This window comes from Corapipo altera, unplaced genomic scaffold (assembly GCF_003945725.1).
Source record: "Corapipo altera isolate COAL_440 unplaced genomic scaffold, ASM394572v1 45, whole genome shotgun sequence".
NCBI lineage: Eukaryota > Metazoa > Chordata > Aves > Passeriformes > Pipridae > Corapipo > Corapipo altera.
Window position 1 is genome coordinate 19808464 of NW_020884877.1, and position 19933 is coordinate 19828396.

Sequence of the window (19933 nt, forward strand, 5' to 3'; positions counted from 1 at the left end):
TTTTTCCCTCTTTTTTTTTTTTTTGTTTTCTTGCCCCAGAAGGGGCAAGCGGAAAGCCAGCGCCGCCCACCCCCGGCAGCTCCCCGCGCCCCGTCCCGCAGCATCCCCGCCGCGATGCTGCTGCGGCTCCTGGTGCTGCTGGGTGCCTGCCCGGGGCTGTCGCGGTGCCTGGGCTCCTTCGTGCAGTGCGAGCCCTGCGATGCCAAGGCGCTGTCGCTCTGCCCGCCGCCGCCGCTGGGCTGCGAGCTGGTGAAGGAGCCGGGCTGCGGCTGCTGCCTCACCTGCGCCCTGCCCGCCGGGCAGCCCTGCGGCGTCTACACCGAGCGCTGCGCCCGCGGGCTGCGCTGCCTCCCGCGCCAGGGCGAGGAGAAGCCGCTGCACGCCCTCCTCCACGGCACCGCCGTCTGCCTCAGCGAGAAGAGCTACCGCGAGCAAGCCAAGGCTGGTGAGTGACCCCGCTCCTCCATTCGCAGCCTTCCCGGATGCTTCTCCGCCTTGCCGGCCCCTTTTCCATCTCTCCGACGGCTTTTTGCACCCCACCGCCAGCTCCCGGCTGCTTTTTCCCTCGTTCCGGGTGCTCTTCCATGACCCTCCGCTTGCCTTTCCGTCTTTCCGGCTCCCTTTCCATCTTTCCGCTTGCTTTTCTGCTCCCTCCCACTGGCTGCTCTTCCCTGCCCCCGCGGTTGTTTTCTCATCCCGCCGGCTGCTTTTCCATCTTCCCAGGTGCTCTTCAATGCCCCCGCTTGCTTTTCTGCCTTCCCGGTTACTTTTTCATCTTTTCTCCCGCTTTTCCATCCACACCCTCCCCCCCCCTGCGCTTCCAGCCCCCTCCCCCGTCGTGTGCTTTTCTGCCTTCCCAGCTCCTCCATTCCCCTCCACCACCACCAGCTGCTTTTCCATCTTTCTGGCTACTTTTCTGTCTTTCTGCTTGAGTTTTCTCTTTCACACACACATTTACACACTCTGGCTGCTGTTCCATCTTTCTAGCTACTTTCCCATTCCTTCCCCTCCCTATCCCCTCCAGCAGCAGCTATTCCAAGCCCCCGGTTGCTTTTCCATCTTTTCCATCTGCTTCTCCACCACCAGCACCACTTCCCCTGGCTGCTCTTCCACCTCCCTATTGCTTTTCCACCTTTCCAGCTACTTTTATATCTTTCTAGTTGTTCTTACACACACACATGCAGTTGCTTTTCCATCTTTGTAGGTACTCTTCCATCCCCCCAACTGTTCTTCCATGCCCCTTGCCACTTTTCCTATCCTTCTTTCCATCCATGCTCTGGTCAAACCTCCTGTTGCATCATCTCAGCCTCCCCCACTCTGCCTTCTGTCATCACCTCTGAGTTGTCCCATCTCCAATGGAAAGCTTTTCTTCCCCCACTTCCCAGATGCACCCTCTTAGTCACAGCTGCATCCCAGTCCTTCCTTAGTTACATCCTTTACATCTTTCCTGAATCCCTGTCTTCACCCTCTTCCTGACCCCTTTCTCTCACCATATCTTCCACTTTGCTCTAGAGTCCGAGCTGACCTCTGCAACTTGAAGTATAGGAGAGGGCAGGGCACCTCCTTGCAACCAACTGCCCCATTCCCAAAGTCCTCAGCCCCCTGTGGGTTTGTTGCTCAGCCTCCCACTTTCTCCTTGGGATCATTGCAGCCTGCTCTTCCTGGCTGCCTGCTGCTGGACGTCTTTGTTGGGTGATGGGTTTTAGCCCAGGGAGGTGAAGAGAGCAGGTGCATTAGGGACAGGGTATGTGATTGCAAAAAATAATGATGGTGTGGCTAATAACCCAAAAGAACAGGTTAAAAGCAAGCATGAAGGCAGGCATGGCAGCATGAGTGCAAGGCCAGGCTTCTGAAGTGTTTGCCTCTTGCACGTGACAAAAGCATGAAAGAAAGCACTCCTTCACTTTGGCTCTCATTTCACTTCAATTTCTGGATCCTCTAGCTCATGTGAGGACACATTCCCTATATTCCTCCAAATACATCTGTATTTGCCACAGTGTAAAAGAGAGGCAGAGAGGGTGTCTGTGTGTCCAGGGGACCACTTGGCAAAAAACTCCCAGAAACAAACCCCTCACTTTTTTTGGAGCATGAAAAAGTAATTTCTACTTGTTAGCAAGCTTCTGCTTATACCCACGCAATGGGATTCCGTTTCTCCTTTCTAGCACCTAGTAAATCTTGATGCTTTTATTATTTTTCCCCTTTGCTGCTTGTAGGCAGTGGTTGGGTTGCTACACTCCATCCTTCAGAGCAAAACCAAATTCTATGTGTATAACTTCCCCCCTCCTTTGAATGACATCAGATGTCCAAACTCCCTTAAATCAGCCAGGAACAGCAAAGCTGAGCTTGGTTTTTTGAAGGGAGATGGAAGGGATGAGGGTTGGGAGCAGACCTGCACAGGGAGCAGAGGGTAATGCCAGGAGCCATGTTCCTGCCGTGGAGCCCAGGAAGCTGGGCAATAACTGCTGGCAGTGGAGATATGTGAAGTATCCCAGAGCACGTCATCCCAGTGTTTATTTACTCTTCATGTGTATGTGCGTGGCCAGGGGAGGGCAATGTGGTGGGGAAGGCAAAGCCATGCCACCGAAATCCAGCAGTGGCTGGGAGAGCAGGGCCCATCCTTGCACCTATGCAAGGGTGCCCCACACAGACCAAGGCACCTGAGAAAGCTTTGGTGCTTGGCTCTCAACATGAATCTCCTTTCATTCCGCCTGCCTCGCACTTCTCAAAGGTGCTCTGCATGAAAACTTTAGCCAGTTCCCTTGTAATACCACTGCTTTTGATTTTCTTGCGATGGGGAGCACCCATTGAGTGAACAAGGAGAGGGGTAGGAGAGTGGTTGCAGGTTTGTTTTGCAAAACCAACCCTCTGGCACTACCTGCACTTCCAGTTTGGACTCCCCAAGCGCTGCAGGGGCCTCTTTTCGGCAGGTTTTGTTCGCAGGCAGGAGATGAGCCTGGATTGGAAAGGCTGCTGCAAGAAGCCACAGGAGACCAGCAGGCTCCTCTTGAGATTTGTGCGATTGCAAAAAAGAAATAAAAAATAAATCAGGAATTCCTGAGGACGGGAGAGGGGAAAAAAGTCATTTGGCATTCAACTGGTAGCGTGTGAGAACAAAGTATATTTTCATAGGCGTGTTTCTAAGCAACAGGGCAAGAAAAGAAATGAAGTTTAACTTGAACTTTCTGGCCTCTGCCAGTTTGGCCAGCAGCTTAGGGACTGTGTGCTGGGGATGCTGGCCTGGCCCTTCCATCTATCAATGACCAAAATTGGCCCTGAGCTGTGAACCGCTGAGAAAGAATCAGCACTCTGCAAAATAAACTATGTGACAGTGGCGAGGACTAGATCAAACTGCATTTCTATCTATTTGTGCCCTTACGCTGGCCAAGTTTAAAATTGCAGATGCTTTCCTCCTTACGGAGGTGGAGATGCATCGAGCAGTACTGCAAGAGCCCAAGTCTGGGAGGCTGGGCTTGGCTCTCCTCTAGAGCAGATGTCTTGCCTGGGGATAAGATGCTCGCAGGTACCGTGCCTCAGTTTCCTCATACATATGCTGAGCACGGTGGCACTGAGAAATGCTGGAGGTACTGAGCAGAATGTGCTCCTGGTTTACTGAGAGGTCTGGAATGAAAGCAGGTGTGGGATTAGAGGGCTTTGGTAAGGTTAATTTTAAGTAGATGGATATGTAGGTACGGATAGGACGGTCCCTGTAGTGCTTCCTGCCACAAGTCAGACACTGTCCTGTACTGAAAGCCAAACATCACGGCTGTAATTGACTGTTCCTGGTAAAAAAAACATGAATGAGCTTCATTTATGGCACAGGCTACAGGATTCTGGGTTTTCTCTGTTTTGTTTAGTTTTCCTTTGAAATATACCACGTCTTTCCATTTTTCTCCCCTGTGCTCCCGCCAGACTTCCTCCTGCTGAGACAGCAAGGTCAGGCTGAGCATCGGGGAGCGGAGGGCACAGACTGAAGCCTGCTGCCCTAAAAAGGCTCGTGGAAAAACAAAGGTTGTCAAATATTTCCTTCTCCTCTCTCATTCCTGCTCTCTTTCTAGAAAGTGAGCAAGACTTGGCAAGTTTCCTCACGAAACCACGAGCCAACGATAACCAGGAGGGGAAAGGGGGGGGGGGGGTGTTTGCAGAATTGGCCCTAAGAAAATCATCTTTGCTGTGTCAGCTGGAAGTAGGCGGAGAAGGAGCGCTGCCGAGCCCAAATTTCCTGCGGCTTGTGTTTGGTGCAGTCCTTTATTGCTCCCCAAAATATTCCTCCCCCCCCCCATTCCTCCTTCCCATGCTCTTCTGCTCTACATTTGGGGATGTGGGGCTTCAGGGTTGAGTGATGGGGATGTGGTGAGGCAGATGGGCAGCTCCACACAGTCCTCACATCCAGGGTGAGGGTGAGGGTTAGGGCAGCAGTCATTGGAACAGGCCATGGGACGTGCTGGCTTGTGCACATGTGTCACTTGGGGAGGGACCTGGCTGGTGTGAGCAGCAGGTCCTTTGTGTGAAGCAGCTCCCAAAATGTCAAGGTGAAAGCTAGTATCAACAGGCCTGCAAAACCTCAGATACGAAACAGGAAAATCTCCATTTTTCTTTTGATCTGGAGTTCCAACAACAATATATTAAAAAAAAAAATAGGTGAAATCCATCAGGTGCCAGCAAGTGAGTCAGGTTTCTGCGGTGTGTGTGTGTATGGGGGAGGGAGGAATGGGGTGGTTCAAACAGGAAAGGAGGGGCCTTGGCTGGAAGGATTTTTCAGCAGCCTGGTTTCTAAGGAAGGAGGGAGAATATTAAGTAGTTGATCCAAATGAAATTCCTGCCGAGTGCCAGCAGAGTTCACCGGAGAAAAGACGTGGCTCTGTGCTTGCGTGCGTGCACGCGTGCGTGCATGAGAGATAGAACTGGCCCCGAGCTTCCACACAGCCCTGGACTCGCTCCAGGTGAATGAAAGGAGCCCCTCCAGAGCTTGCACCACTACACCGCCCCAGAAAAAGGGGAGGAGGGTAACCCAGGTTCTTATCAATAATTCCCTTGGGGTGGATTAGAGTGAAACGATACTGGATAATCGATGTCTGAAAACATATATTGGTAAGGTTTATTTTAACAATTTTGTATCAACAGATATGCTAGCGTTTTGGGTGTTGTCATATAACAACGTGGCATAGAGATAATCTTTGGGGGGGGAGAAAATGCATAGGGGAGAGAAAGACAGAATAAGAGTAAGGGAGAGTAAGGAAAAAGAAAAGCTGAGAGTGGACCAAACGTATATAGTCACTGCCCACGGCATCCAGCGATGACACTTGGTAGTTGCCGCTTCCATGTCTGTCAGTAAATGTGGTGGCCTTGATCTGCTGGGGGTGAAGGAGGGAAGCCCCCACACGCCAAGAAGTTACGAGTTATTATATCCATGGTTAGTGTCATGGGCCATGCCTCGAGCCTCCAAACTCTCCCTGGGCCCTGCACAAGAGTTTTTTGTGTCTGGCCTGTTTCCCAGCCTTTTTTGATTGGCAGAGGGGGGGATGGGCTTTTATGGGCCATCAGAGGTCCTGCCTTTTCAGGGCTTGACACCTTCAGTTGCCCATCAGAGGTATAATGCAACAGTCAAAAGCCTGCAAACTTGGCTCTTCACTGGAGGGAGGGATGGGCCCAACTGCCCATCAGAGGTATAATGCAAAGGTCAAAATTCTGCAAGAGTCTCCTAGAATGCATAAATCATTAACCATTTCAGTCTCTGACAAGAAGAGAACAGGGGCTGGTCTCAAACGGGAACCTCTGCAAACCTGAGGGATGCTGAAGGAAGACATTGTGCCTCCTTGTGTCGATATTGTGCATCCTGTGCCCAGACTTTGGCACGTCAGTGGCATGAGCAGAGTCATGTGCGACTGGAAGCATTTGCCTTACTGCAGGGTGAGGTGTCCCCTCAGCCTTGACAGAAGGGGACAGGAGAGCTTGGGTACCTTCTGTGCCAGCTTCAAGACATCCCTCTGTGTGTTTTGTCGCTTAGTTTGGCACACGTGTCACAGCAGAGGGGGAGGAAGCAGAGGAGGAGAAGCAGCACACGGGCGCTGCCTCACATGGAGCGTGGTGCTCTGCTTCCTCCTAACGTCCGCTGGAAGTTCTACTTGCTCTGAGTCGAAACATCGCAGATGTAGGAGCAGCTGCAGGAGCTGTTATAGCAGTAGCACTTCCCAGAACTCTTCATGCAAACTGAAAAGCCTGGGAGCAGCCTGGGAAGGGGGGCGGGAACCTCAGCCCTTTCGAGACTTGTCGTCCTCTGCTCAGCAGGGTGAGCTGCTAAGAACAGTTGCAGCTCGTTTCCCCTGTGCAAAGTCACAGGGCAGATAAAAGGATCCATGGTACAGCAAATCCTGCCTTTTTGTTTTGTTTCTTTTTTACTAAGCACTTAGTAGTGCAAATTCAAGGCTAGACATAAGTGGGGAATTTGGCTGGAACACACCTGCCCCTCTATGTGGGTTGCAGAGCAGCAGGATTAATATGCACAGGAAAGATATGCATGTGAGTATACACACACATGTACCCGTGTTCACACGCCCACGCACGCCTGCATAAACATTTAATGTGTGCAAGCACACACACGGAGCATTTTTGTCTCTGGAGGCAGAGTGGTTTCCAGGCAGCACACACAAACTTCTTTTAGGTCCAGTGGTTCTGGTTATGTCTGGCACATCGGTATTTTGCCATCAAGAACAGATATTGGCATACAGATCAGCCTACCCTATCCTCCCACTGAAGGCTGAGAAATGAGATGCAGCAGATGAGCATATCAAACAATGGGAAGTGAGAAAGGAGATAGATTAGCCAGCTGTGTGGATCCAGGATCACCCCCTATGCTTGGAGGTAGGTTGTGTTTTCTGGCTAGACTGAGATAATACACTGAGATATATCCCACTGAAGATGTGGAGAAGCTGTGACTTGCAGAGGGCAGCCAGTCCACCTCTTACCCCATGCCAGGCTGGGGGAAATGTGGAGGGCAATAGTGCCTGGTGGCATCAGTGGAGGGGATGGTGCTAGGGGCACTGAGGTCACTGGGATCCTGCAAACTTCTCTATGCCCAGGCAGTAAAAACTGGCCTTTGGGAAGGTGTGCCAGAAGAACTGAATTGGGAAAATATGAAAAATTTTCTGAGATGTGGCAAGCTGAGGGCAGGAGAAACAACCTCTAGCATTGAGGGGAGGAAGCAACAGCACCTGAAGACATGATGCATGAAGAGGTCAGAGATGATCCAGAGATCATCTTTGGCCTGTGTGAAGTCACTGGCAGCCAGTTTGATAACCACTTCATCATTTATAAGGAGATTTTTTACAGGCAAAAATTAGATATTATCTGTTTATCCTCAGGACAGGTTTCACCAAAAGTATGAGGAGGCTTTGCTGGAGAGGAAGAGAGGGATACCTGACACCCCACGCTGGAATCCCCTAAAACCTGGACCCGCTGAGTCCATTTAGCATGAGCCTCCACACTTGGTCTCCCCAGGGTGATGTGCTCTGTGGGTCACAGAGCGGGGTGTCAGTTGTGCCAGTGGTCCTGGGGCTGCCTGTTTAAGATCACTGGGTATGGGTCATGGTTCATGCCTCAGCTCATCCTGGAAGAGTCCCGGCACATCTAGTGATGAAGAAGTGACATCCCCCATCCCCTCACCGCTCTACCCCCACAGGACACACTCTGTTCCTTCAGCTGTGTAGCCAGGGCAACTCTCAGCAAGATGTTTTTGAGGTGGCTCTTTGCTGCCAACGATCTGAGCAGACCCCTTAGTGTTTATGTCAATCTACTGCTTGAAGTTAATACCAGCAGGACCCAGCTGTTTGCAGAAATTTGGAACTCTTGGTGATTTGATATGGGCAAATTTGCTCTCAAGGAATCAATTTCTCAGCATGTTTTGGTAAGTCTTCTGTCTGTTTATGATGTTTCCAGGACAAGTGTGAGAGAGAGATTCTGGTCAACATGTTAAACTTTGAGGAGGCATGTTAAATTTATGCCTGTGAAGTCAGTGGGCATTTCTTGTGTGTGTACGCATAAACCCTTGCTCTCACTTATTGCCCTCATTCTCCAGACCCCTCTGATATTCCCATTATTTTTCATCATAACTCCACCCCAGTAGTTCCATCTCTTTCATGCAGAACGTGAGAATGGGGCATTAATATCCCCCACATTGTTTCCTTATTAGCCCAGTAGGCCTTGACCCTGCAAGATGCTGAGCATCTTTCCTCCAGGCCCAGAGAATGATAAGCTTTTGGGCACCTACCCCCTCTGTGGGAATCAGCTACCTCTTTCCCCCAAGGACTGTGTGCTGTTATGTTTGGTAGGATTGGAGAGCTCTTACCAGCTTCAAGCCTCCAGGGCTGTTGTTGCAGTTTAGTTTGTTTGCTTGTTGGATGGACACTGCTGGCTTGCTGATGGAGATAATTGTTATGTTGATGGAGATAACTTCTCTGGTTGCTATTTAAGGGCAAGAAGGTAATCCTGACAAATACTTAAGGAAATGATCCCGTAGCTAAATGGGAGAAGGAATGTTTCTTCAAGGTAACTTTAGGGGCAAAGTTGGTCAATATTCATAATTCTTTTTTGTAGAAAAACAGTAAAAATATTTTATTTTTCCAAATACAGATGGGATTCATCCTGAGAAGACAATTAAATCAACAGAGCCATTTATTATTCGTGCTTAGAGAAATCAGATGTTATGTGTTAGACTAATGATGTTAGACTAGTAATTAAATAAGCCAATGAAAACTATGGAACCTGGCTTTCACTTTTTACTTTAAAGGAGATTCTGGAAAAGAAGGAAAGTTTTATTAGGCTGGAACTTCATGTCCAGCAGTCACAGCTACATGTATATCCTAATATATTTTAACAACATCTAAACAGAAAATGACATGCAGTCACATTGCTTTCACTTGTGACTCCTGCTTTCCTGAAGAAATAGCAGATATGGGTGAAATTTTACTGCATTATTTCATAACCATTTCAGTGTTGGTTTTGTAATAGCAGAGGTGGCTTGAGGTTGCAGGAGAAACAACAAAGTGCAACAAGGATTTTATCATTCCAGAAAGGCTCCAGAAAGGCAAGGGATGATCAGTTGTCTTTCTTAGAGTTTCAGACCCCAAAATGGAGGTCTGTACCCTTTTCTCTGTCAAGAGACCCGTGATATTTTTTTAACGTTGAAAAGCATCTTTGCATTATGTTGGACCAAAGAGAATGGATTAGTGTATGTAATAGTACAGCTCAGGGAGGAAAATGGCTAGGAGAGGTAAGAGTCATCCATTAGGATCAAGCTTGGGCACGTTCCTGCATATTAATATTGTCAGAGTGTGAATGTCAAACTTCTGATACTTTTTTGTGGTCCTACTTAAGTGGACTGAATGATTGAATAACAGCATGGCCTACTCCAGGCAAAGGCTTTTTGAGAGAAGGAGCCATTAAGATGGAAGGGAGTCCTGAGGGCAGGGGTTTGAACCCTGAGAGCTTGTAATGGACGGTACATGTGATGATGTGTCATCTGGTGTTGACACAGAGATGAGCAATGGATGATCTCACACAGCTTTTCCATCTGGTTTAAGGCAAAACTCTGAAAGTCAGGCTGAAGGCCTTGAAATTAACCCAGGCTGGGCTGGAGTTCGCAGTCACAGCAGCACACCTGAAATATTTTTGGCATTGGACCAGTTTTGGTCTAGCGCCTGACACAGGTGCATCTCCATTCTCCACTCGATGTTCCTTTACCTCTCTTTGGGGGCAAACAAAGGGTTTGGCTTTCTTGGCTCTGCCAGTTCCTGACTGTTTTTGAGGCTGAGACCCTCAATAACCATCTGTGGGAACAGATCTTTTGATGGAGACCACCAGCCTCTAGTGGGAGCAGCATCTACCAGATTCAGTTTCAACAGGGCATTTGTTAAAAGCTTCTGCTCAATATAAAACTAAATCAGATTCAAAACCCTGTCCAAAAGGCAAAAGGCACCTTCATTCATAAGCAGATCAGAGATCTTGGTGTAACCTGTAGTGACTATATCTTTGGTAGGACATCCTCTTCCCAAAATCATCTCCTTTAATACAGGGGTTTCATCTTAATTTCACACTGTTCTTTGAGTAAAATGCTACAATATTCCCACTAACAGCCCAGCTTTTGAAAGCCACCAGCAGCACTCTTTTGGTTGTGGCTCAGCTTCTAAGGCCTTCTTAGCACCTGACTCTACTATGATTTTTAATATTTGGGTTTCAGAGATCAAAATAGCATCAGCATCCTGTCAGCACCTGCCTTCAAGTCCAGGTTTCTTGACATCTCATGTATATTGACACCAATGTTCATCTGAGTTTTAGAGACAGGCCCCTCATAGTCCAAGAGAGAACAGGTACCTACTCCTCCCTAGTTACGCTTCCTTCATTGCTGATGTTGAGCTACCTGCATCCAAAAAGGTCCCCCTTCCCACTTCTTTCTCGAACTGATAGTAATGATAGTTGATGGACATTATTAGGGTTCTCTTCCACTCATCACACCTATTTCATTTCTAAGGACACAGTGAGATTTTTTCCAAGTCATCTCTGGTGGCGAGATGATGAAAACAAACATTGTTTTCATTCAGAAAACCTTAAAGTATGTGTGTTTTCATCTTTTTGCCACTGATAAGCCCCAGGGAGAAATTGCTGGTAAACAATTCAACGATGCTTGTCAGGAGCTAATCCAGATTTTCCTCACCTGTATTGTCAGTTAGGCAAAAACTGTCATGCAATCTTCTCTGAGTTTTCCTTCTTTGCTCTTTTCTGTTCTTAATTCCTTGGCAGCTTGATGGAAATTTTGCCTCCTTTATTATAACCAATGCAATCTACCACTAGGGTGGATTTATTGGAAAAGATGCACAACTAAGAAAGGCTGAATTATTTCATCCCTCTCAGGAAGGAAGAATATGTCTTGGTCACTATGATTTATTTAGATTTCTCTGGGTCATAACTTAGCTCTAGCTTCTTCTCTAGTTTCAGCATATGGAAAGGGGAACATCTGCAGTCTCCAGATGATGTGAAGGAAATACGTTTTATCTTCCTATCATCAGTGCATCAGCAACAGGAGCTTCTTGATGTAAATCTAATCCTGCAATACTTCCTTCCCCTCCACTTGCCAATTCAGTTCCCTGGAAGATAACTTTGTTCAGGAAATGTCAGGCTGATACAAGCAGCTATCTAGCAATGAGTGCCTGCAATTTTGCAAGGTGGTGCACATCAGCATCATTTAATTGAAATGAATGGATGTTTGTTTCTTCATCTTACTGGAGGGAGAAACTCTGGGAAGTTTCTCAATTCTTTTACTGATTAGACATTTTGAGTTCTCTCTCGGCCAGAAACCATTGTCACTGGGAACGCAAAGTTCTCTGGCCACGCTGCCTGTTGACCCAGACCTTTGCCTGGTCTTGGTGTGTCTTGTGTATGCATTGCAAATTCCCACACTTGCATGGAGAACTGATTGTAGACAGATTGGAGAGCTCCTTGGAGAGGAAGAGACAGACAAAGACAATATCTCTTGGTGAGCCCCAGTCCTTGCTTGTGCATTTCAAGGCAGCACCAGATCAGTGCACCAGCTGGTGCCCAAGCTTGGCTCTTCCAGCACAGCATGGATGCTTGAAGACTGCTGAACTAACAACTAGCAACATGTAGAGAAGGAGCTTATGTCATGGAGCTCCCCATATCTAAACCTGCTTTTCTCCTTGCTCTAGAGAGTTGCTCCCAGAGAGTTTTATTTTGTGGCTGCAGCAAGGAAGGGCAGCTCAGAAAGTACTATTTGGCACATAGCAACACAGATCTTTATGCTTCCAATTCCCATAGCTGTATCTCTCCCACCTGCCTCGACACCCACCTTTGTGGCATTTGCTGGCACTGTGGAGAAGTGGTGCTGACCCAGAGATCCATTCCTACAGATAGGCCCTGTACTTCCAGAGCAGACCAAGACAACCAGCAGACCAGCTGGTTCCCTTAAGAGCTCCTTTCCCACATGCTGAGCTGCATTTCTCCACCTTCCAGCTCTGTATGAGGACACTGAGGTCATCAGGATGATGATCTCCCTTTCCCATGAATCCTGTGTGAACCTGGGGGCAGCCCAAGCACCTGATATTCACGCTCTGCAGGTGAGCCCTGGCTGATACAGCAGAATCTGCATCCACAGGTTTCTGCTGAGGAGACATTAATCACCTGAGAAAGAGCTGGTCTTCCAGGCTAGTTCAGCAAAGCCCAAACAGTAACTTAAAAAAAAAAAAGGCCACAGTATAGCATATCCGTCTGCCATCAATGCTTGCTCTCTGAGGCTCTTTAGATATTCCTGAGCTGTTCTCAAGCATCCTTCTGGCTCTTGGTTTAATAAAATGGAGATAATTCCTAACCTGGAGTTGAATCTTCGTAACCCTTAGGCTGCTTTTCCATCTCTTCTCTGAGTTTGGTCTTACTGGTCCATATTCTTCGCTTAAAAGGTGTCTGTGTGGAACAAGGTAGTGAGGTCCCATTAACTTTTAACATATTGTCACAGCAATATAAGGTACTGGGATATAAGGCTCTGGAAACCCCAGAGCCTCTCTTCCAAAGCTTGTGTGGTTTTTGAGCCATGCACTATTTGGACTCTGATCATACATCTTTGGTAGGTGACTGGGCGTGGTGGGGCAGAGCGGGTGTTTCTGTGAGCACTTCTCAATGCCTTGAGTGCTAAAGGCTTCCCTCCACACACTGCAAATCACAAAGGTGATTTGCTGCCTGTGGCAGCTGTTGAGGTGCCTAATTCCCGGGGAAGGATATAGGGTCTGTGTTTTCTTATTACTGCACCTGTGCCTGCAAAACAGCTTGGCAGTGTCACCCATGAGAATTACATCACGGGTTGCAAGGGGAGCAATAGTGAAGAGATGGTGGGAGTTACCTTTCTTCACTTCAGACCATTGGAGGCCTAAGTGTGACCTTTGGAGCCACAGGAGAAGAGACTGGAATTTCTGAAGATATGTTGTTCCACCCTAAAATCAGCACCCAAGCCAAATTATGTGGCTGGTCACAATTTGGAGGGTGCAGCATCTGTGCAATGACTTAGACATGGAGTTTAGCCATCCAGAACACCTCTGTTAGTAGATGGGTGTTGTATGACACAGATTTGTTTTAAGTGGCTGTGGCACGTTACTGAGACTTGTGGGAGGCGGGGTGGCAGTCCCAGCAGGGCTGCTGTTTTTCTGTCCTTGGTGTGTGGTGTCTCCTCCCAGTCTCTCATCACCTGCAAGCCTCACCAGCATGCTCCCTCACCAGTCGCTACCAGAGAGGCTGCACCGGCCTGATGCCAAGTCCCAACCAGAGCACAAAAGTTCGTCGAAAGTCCAAGGCACATTGCAGCTGGCTCTCCGGCAGCCAACGCCCTGGGCTAGCAGAGGGACTGGCTGGAGCCTGCATCCCCAGCCCTGGCTGCTCCTCCCCCAGTGGGTGCCAGATGGCCTTGGGCTGGGCGACCGCCTGAGATCACTGCCTGACTTCACAAGGGCGGGGGTCTGGAGCAGTGACCCCAGCCCCGGGCACAGTGCCCGAGTCAGCTCTGCTGCCCACCCTGCGGAGTTGTGTTCGGGGTTGGGGGTTGTGCCTGCGACCGGAATGTAAATGAGCTGTGCTTCATTAGGCGGGTAGAAGCTCCCTTTTGCCTGGGCTGACTCTGGTGGCCTCTGGGGAGTTCAGGAATGCTTTTGCTCAGATGTGCTTTCCAGCTGCCAAAGGGTGAGAGATGAGATGACACTCCTTGCTTTACATCCCTTCCCTGTCTGCATTATCCCTTCCCTGCCTATATTTTGAGAATGCAAACACAGTGGCTGTTCTTCTGCAATGACCAGGAAGGAGGAATTTTTATCTTCCCCTGATGGTCACAGGTGCAAGTCCAGGACAAGTAGAAACTTGCCTGCCCATCCCAGGAAGTTGTGGTGTAGGTCAAACATGTCCCTTCCTCTGGAGCGGGGAGAAGTGGGGAGGGCGGCTGGGGGAAATCCTCAGTGAGGGTTTTTGCCAGCCAGGTACCTGAGCACAGATTTCCTGTATAAGACCCATATGCAATGAGCACCTCTGAACAGAGATGGCTGTTTGGGGGCAGAGGGAGGACTGGACAACTTCACTTTTGTGTCGTTCCTATGCTAGAGATTTAACTGAGATCCCCATTAAGTCTTTCTCCAACAGCTTCCTTATTAAGTGGGGTATGTTAGTGCCTATGCTGTAAATAATAATGATCATGATAATAATCAATAAGGCTGTTTACCAAAGTTGTGCTGTGGTTGTGCATGTCCTTCTTAGGTGGATGTGGATTTTGGTGGGGGGGGGGTGTTGAACAGGACAGCCAGTCCTCTAGCAGTGGACTGTGGCTGTAATGAACGAGGATCGTTAGCAGCAGTGGTCAATAGATCCTTTTCCTACTCTTCTGCCAGGAACCGATGAAAATGCATTACAAAAATTCAAGCCTCTCAGCCATTTGGTAAAAGCTTCCTGCTTCACTCTGTAATGTCAGCAGGCAGGAAGGCAGTGTTTCCACACACTCCGCTCCCCCATGTGAATGCACCCACCACCTTATGGGGACCTCACATGGGTCCAAAGCATCTGAAGCCCAGAAGCACCCAGGCTGGGTTTTTGTCCAGGGGCAGGACGGTGTCTGGTGGGGACAGCAGGCTGCCAGACAGGAGTAATTTGCGGCTTCCGAGAAACAGCGTCTGGTATTTTGCTACTCCCTGTCCTTTCTGGAGGGCAGAGTAGAAGACTTGCAAATAGCTCCCTCTGGCTAGCCTGCAGTGGGGAGAAAACACCATGCCCTCAGCCCAGGGCAGAGGACAGCCCACATGCTCTGTTATGGGTATTTTCTGCCTACCAGGACTCATGGATTAGGACATCAACAGCACAGTCCTTTTGGCTTGGCCAGGGTCAAGAGCCTTTCCAGATGTTTGCATCTCTTTCCCTGGGCACCACAGCATCAGACCAGACATGAAGCCACGGGGTAGCTCTGAGTTGAGTTCAGTCTCATGCCTTGTCTGTAGGAGTAGGCCTTATTCCTTTGAGGTGTCTACAGCCTAGCTGTCACCTCCATGCTAGCCAGGCATCCTCGGTTTGGCCAGCAATGTCACTTTTCTGTGTTGCCAGTGAGCCTGGGACCTCTGCTGAGAGGTGAGCTTCTACTGAGTTGTGGGAAGGGATGGAGATGTGTGAGCCACCCACCTCCTGGTTCCCACTGTCCCTCATCTGGGGACACCATGAGTAGGGCCTTGCTGCCTATGCCTTGTGCCCATGGTTGTGCAGTGTGCTCTGCCTCTGTAGACAGCTGACTGCCTGAAACCCAGCCACCTGGGCTGGCAAGGTAGATGGTAGTAGGCGGGAAGGGGTTGTGTGGCAGGCCAGAACCTGACAGCGAGGGAGGAGGAACTCCAGCCTCCTTCCCGAGTCTCAGACAGACACAAGTAGGGCTCATTTGGGGAAACTGGGTGTTGCTCCTGCCGGGATCTCCTCAGGTGCGGAGGCACAGCAGTGCCAGTGCTGCCTGCCATGAGCCAGCCCAGGGGCAGTCAGGGGTCAGTGAATGAGCTGGTGGGTGAGGATGGGCCAGCAGAGACAGGAGCTCTGGAGATGCTGATGTGAGGGTCTGGTCCTGGCTGCGGTGGGCAGCTGCAGGTTCAGGTGGATGAGCCAGCCAGGAAGAGAAGCAGGGGAGTTGCATGGGCGATGCATGTCCTGGCTCTGACTTTCCCTCTCCTCTTGGCACCAGGAAGGTCTCTCACCAGCTGCCTAGAGCTTGTCAGGAGTTTCTGTGCCAGAGACCTCTGCCCTTCAGTTTGTCAAAATTGGCTTGTTAGTATCAAATTAGGGAACAGATCATCGGGTGCATGAGAAGGGGTTGCATCAGCCTTGTTCCTGAAGGAAATTAGGCTATAAAAAACATTAGAGGGTGCAGGAAAGGGATCCCTTCAAGGCATATATGGGGTACTCACTGGGATATAAAGACCCAAACTAGACACCACTGCTGAGTGACAGATGGAGGAGTCCCACCACAGCCATCCCTTGTCATATCACTGCTTGAGGGGCACACGTGCATTCCAGGGAGAGTGAAGGGGGTCAATTCCAGGTGCTTTTTCAGCCCTGCAGGAAGCACTGGACTCGGGCTGGGAGCTGGGCAGCTTTCAGTGCACACTAGTCCTCAGCTCCCTTGCAGAGCTCCTGTGGCTGCCATCTCCCCTTGCTGAAAGGGTTCCACAGCTCACTCTGGCTTGCTGACAGCTTGCAGGGAGAGGAGAGAGAAGGTGTTTGCACCCTTACCTTATTTTGTTTGCTGCTAAAGCTGCTGACCAAATGAGCAGGCCGAGCTGCTGCAAACACCCATTGCAGAGTGAGTCCTGGGGACTGGACACCCTGTACTGTTTTTCTGACTGAATTCTCACTGCGTGGTACCCTTCATTTGTTATTTGGTTTTATTTGCTAGGATTGCCCAGGTAACTGCTCCTCATTTATTTGCAGAGGTAATAAGCTGTGCCCCTCTTGTGCTACTTCAGGGTTGCCAGCACCAATGTGAAACCTCCCCTCCCCTTATTATCGTAGGGCAGCCCAGGGAGATGCCCTGGATTTGCCTTCTCCAGCCCTGGCAGTGGGTGCCAGAAGGGATTCCTGGGATGGGACATGGTGTGTTTCACTGCCGTGGAAGGACTTAGTCACTGTGGATGTCTTTGTACAAGGTGCAGTTGAACTGCATCCTTTGCCTCAAAGATATTGTGGCAACTCAAGGTCCAAAAGAAGACCAGTTTCATTTCCTGAGGGGTCATTCCAAATTTACTCAATCTCTTCCCTATCCCTTGTCTGTAACCCTCTTAGAATAAAGGAGCTCTGACCTGTGGAAGCAGTTGAGTCCTGCAACAAGGAATAAAACACCAAGCATATGAGCATCATGGGGAAAAATGGCAAAATGATCCCATGCTGGGGAGCCGTGTGAGTCCCAGGGGTGGTGCAGGGGGTCACTTATGTTGCTGTGGGCAGTTAGGAGGGTGCTGAGTCTGGGATGCTGATCCAGCACCGTTCTTGTGGAAATGAAAAAAAAAGGACTGCTTTAACGAATAAGTGGCCGTGAAAAACTTTCCAGTTTTTGATGGGAGAGTGCAAGTTCGCCTTGGCAAGGAAGAATAGGAGGCTGGTATCTGTGGCAGGCTTGGGGACCCAGCGACCTCTCCCCTTGGTCACCTCCAAACCCCCCAGGTGGGGTGTGTGTGACAGGCTGATGCTGCCATCTGCCACTGAGCATTTCCTCTGTCCCCCTCACTGGCCACCCCTGGGCAATCTAATAGGGCAGAGGCATCCTTTTCATCCTCCTCCCCCTTGGGGCTGCATCTGGGCTCAAGGGAGCAGTCCATCTGCAAGGAGATTCCTGTTTGCCTGGTTGGGAGGGAGTCTAATTGCTTTTATATTAATCCTGAAGCTTTTTCCATCCTGTAGGAGAGGATGAGCTGGGTTCACTGGTATCAAAGTTGCAGGAGATGCTGTTCAGGAAGGGATTTCAGCCACTCTGATGCTTTTCCTTCTACTGCAGTGAGTTTCCTCATGGTCACTTGCTGGTCCCAGCAGACTTGGCATCAGCACCGGACTGCTGGGAACCAGGGGTCAGGAGACTGGGAACCTCAGGAGCTTTAAACTCTATTCAAATTTAGTACAGAAATAGCCCTTTTTCACTCTGGTGGCTGTACTAAATGTCACAAGTCATCTAAGTTTAGACTGTCACCAGCTTGCTCCTAAATATAAACCTCACAGGGCTCCTGACTGCATCCTGCTGGCAGAGGTTACGCTGAGGTGATCTGGGGGGTCTACAGGAAGACAACTGCCATGGACAGAACCTAAATGTGCTCCTCCTTTGCTAATACTACCATCAATGGTAACTACAGTCAGGCAGCACTGCTTGGGAGCATTAGCCTTGGCTTTGCTCTCTGCTTGGTGCATACCATCAGATGGAGGCTGGTGTCCCATGAGTGTGGGGCTGTGAGCTGAGGACCCTGGAGATCCGAGCACTTGTCAGCTGAATCTTTGGTTTCACTGCTGAAGTACCTGCCTTGTCATGTGGTGGCTTTGCTGTGTTGTTGACCTTGATTTTGGAATTGTCTCATCTTCGAGCATTCCTGGCTTTTGCTCTTGCATCTGAAAGGCTGGGTGGAGTGTGAATTTGTCACTTAATTCTCCCACAACAGATAGAGGGGCTTCTCTGACTCATTTAAGTGTCATCTGGCCCTTTCTGGGTGTGGGATGACCCTCACACCAGTCTTTTTCCACTGACACACACAAACGGTAACAGCCCTTGTATATCAAAGCCCATCCTAGACCTCCAACTCCACCATGTCTTCAGACACCTTCCTGTCCTGAGTTCAGAGGTCATATAAAAGCCTCACAAAGTCCCACACAGTGAGATAAAGCCAGAGCTGTAGACAGGGAAAGGGAAAGGGATTTCTTTGGTTATTTGTCCTCATCCTGTCTGCCTGGTGCAAAGATGTCTTCTGGGGTTGGGCAGAAGGCTCTCTGTGCAAAAGCAAGCCCCAGTCAGCCCATGGAGACCTGACAGTTTGGTACCTGTCTCTTCCAGAACGAGAGTCCCGAGAGCATGAGGAGCCGACCACATCGGAGATGACAGAGGAGACTTACCCGCCCAAGGCCTACCGGCCCAAGCACGGGCGCCTCTCTGAGCTCAAGGCTGAAGCCCTGAAGAAGGACCGCCGGAAGAAGCTGACACTGGCCAAGTTTGTGGGCATGGCCGAGAACACGGCGCACCCACGTGTCGTCATCCCTGAGCTCCGGCAAGAGTTTGAGCTGGTGGGTGCCTTCACCTTCCCTCCATGGGGCTCCCATGGGCAGGTGACTGCAGGATGGCTTTTACCCTTGGGGAGTGGGTGCCAGTGGCAGAGGAGAGGGGACCTGGGGGCTTTTGCAGCTGGAGGCTTGCTGTGAGGACGCTCCCCTTCTCACACTCCATCTTCTCCTGCTTGCAGGGCCCCTGCCGCAGGCACATGGAGGCATCTCTGCAGGAGCTAAAGAGCAGCCAGCGGATGGTCCCCCGCGCTGTCCACCTCCCCAACTGCGACCGCAAGGGCTTCTACAAGAGGAAGCAGGTAAGAAGGAGGGATGCTCCCCACCCAGCAAAGCTTTTCTCTGCCTCTGCCTTGGATGGGAAGGATGGAGGTTTTTCCTCTGCTGGGTTGGTGGGGATGTTGCTATGAGCATCACCAGGCACGTTTGGTAGTGGGTGGCCTTGCTGATGGCTCGAAGTGCCATCTGGCCTGAAGTAAGCATCCTGAAGGAGCTAGTGAGGGAGGAGGAAAAGTCAGAGAACCCTGGGCTGGGGTGGCAGCAGAGATGGGGATGTGCTGAAAGCAGAGAGCAGGGACTAGGTCCTACCCTGGGAATTTCATCACTGGGGTTAAAGGGGGAAGGCCAGGGTTGATCCTGATCCCCAGCATGAGGGAGCTAGCTCCTGATCTCTGCCCTTGGGTGTTTCCCCAGTGCAAGCCCTCCCGAGGCCGGAAGCGCGGGTTGTGTTGGTGTGTGGACAAATACGGCATGAAGCTGCCGGGGACTGACTACCTGAGCGGAGACCTTCAGTGCCACGCCTTCGACAGCAGCAATGTGGAGTGAAGTCGCATCCCCTCCCTCCACCCCATCACTACCTACCCAGGCTCCCTTCCACCCTCCCCTCCGCACCTCCCCACTCCCCAGGACTCCGATTCCTTTCATCTCATGTAAGAAGAAAAAAAGAAAGGAAAAGAAAAAAGAGAAAGGAAAATGAAAAAAAGAGAAAGGGACAGAAAGAAAGAAGAGAAGTAAAGAAAGGAAAAACAAAGAGAGACAAGAAAGTGAAAAGAAAAAAGAAAAAAGAAAAGAAGAAAAAAAGAAAAGAAAAGAAAAGAAAAGAAAAGAAAAGAAAAGAAAAGAA

General features: G+C 49.9%; 1 protein-coding gene across 1 annotated transcript; it reads left to right on the forward strand.

Moving 5' to 3' along the window:
* Positions 1-39: 39 nt before the first annotated feature.
* IGFBP5 (insulin like growth factor binding protein 5) lies at positions 40-19808 on the forward strand. Its single transcript, XM_027636756.1, has 4 exons — positions 40-445; positions 18590-18816; positions 18993-19112; positions 19504-19808. Exons 1-4 carry the CDS (start codon positions 115-117, stop codon positions 19633-19635), a joined length of 810 nt encoding a protein of 269 aa, XP_027492557.1. The 5' UTR covers positions 40-114; the 3' UTR covers positions 19636-19808.
* The last annotated feature ends 125 nt before the right edge of the window (positions 19809-19933 follow it).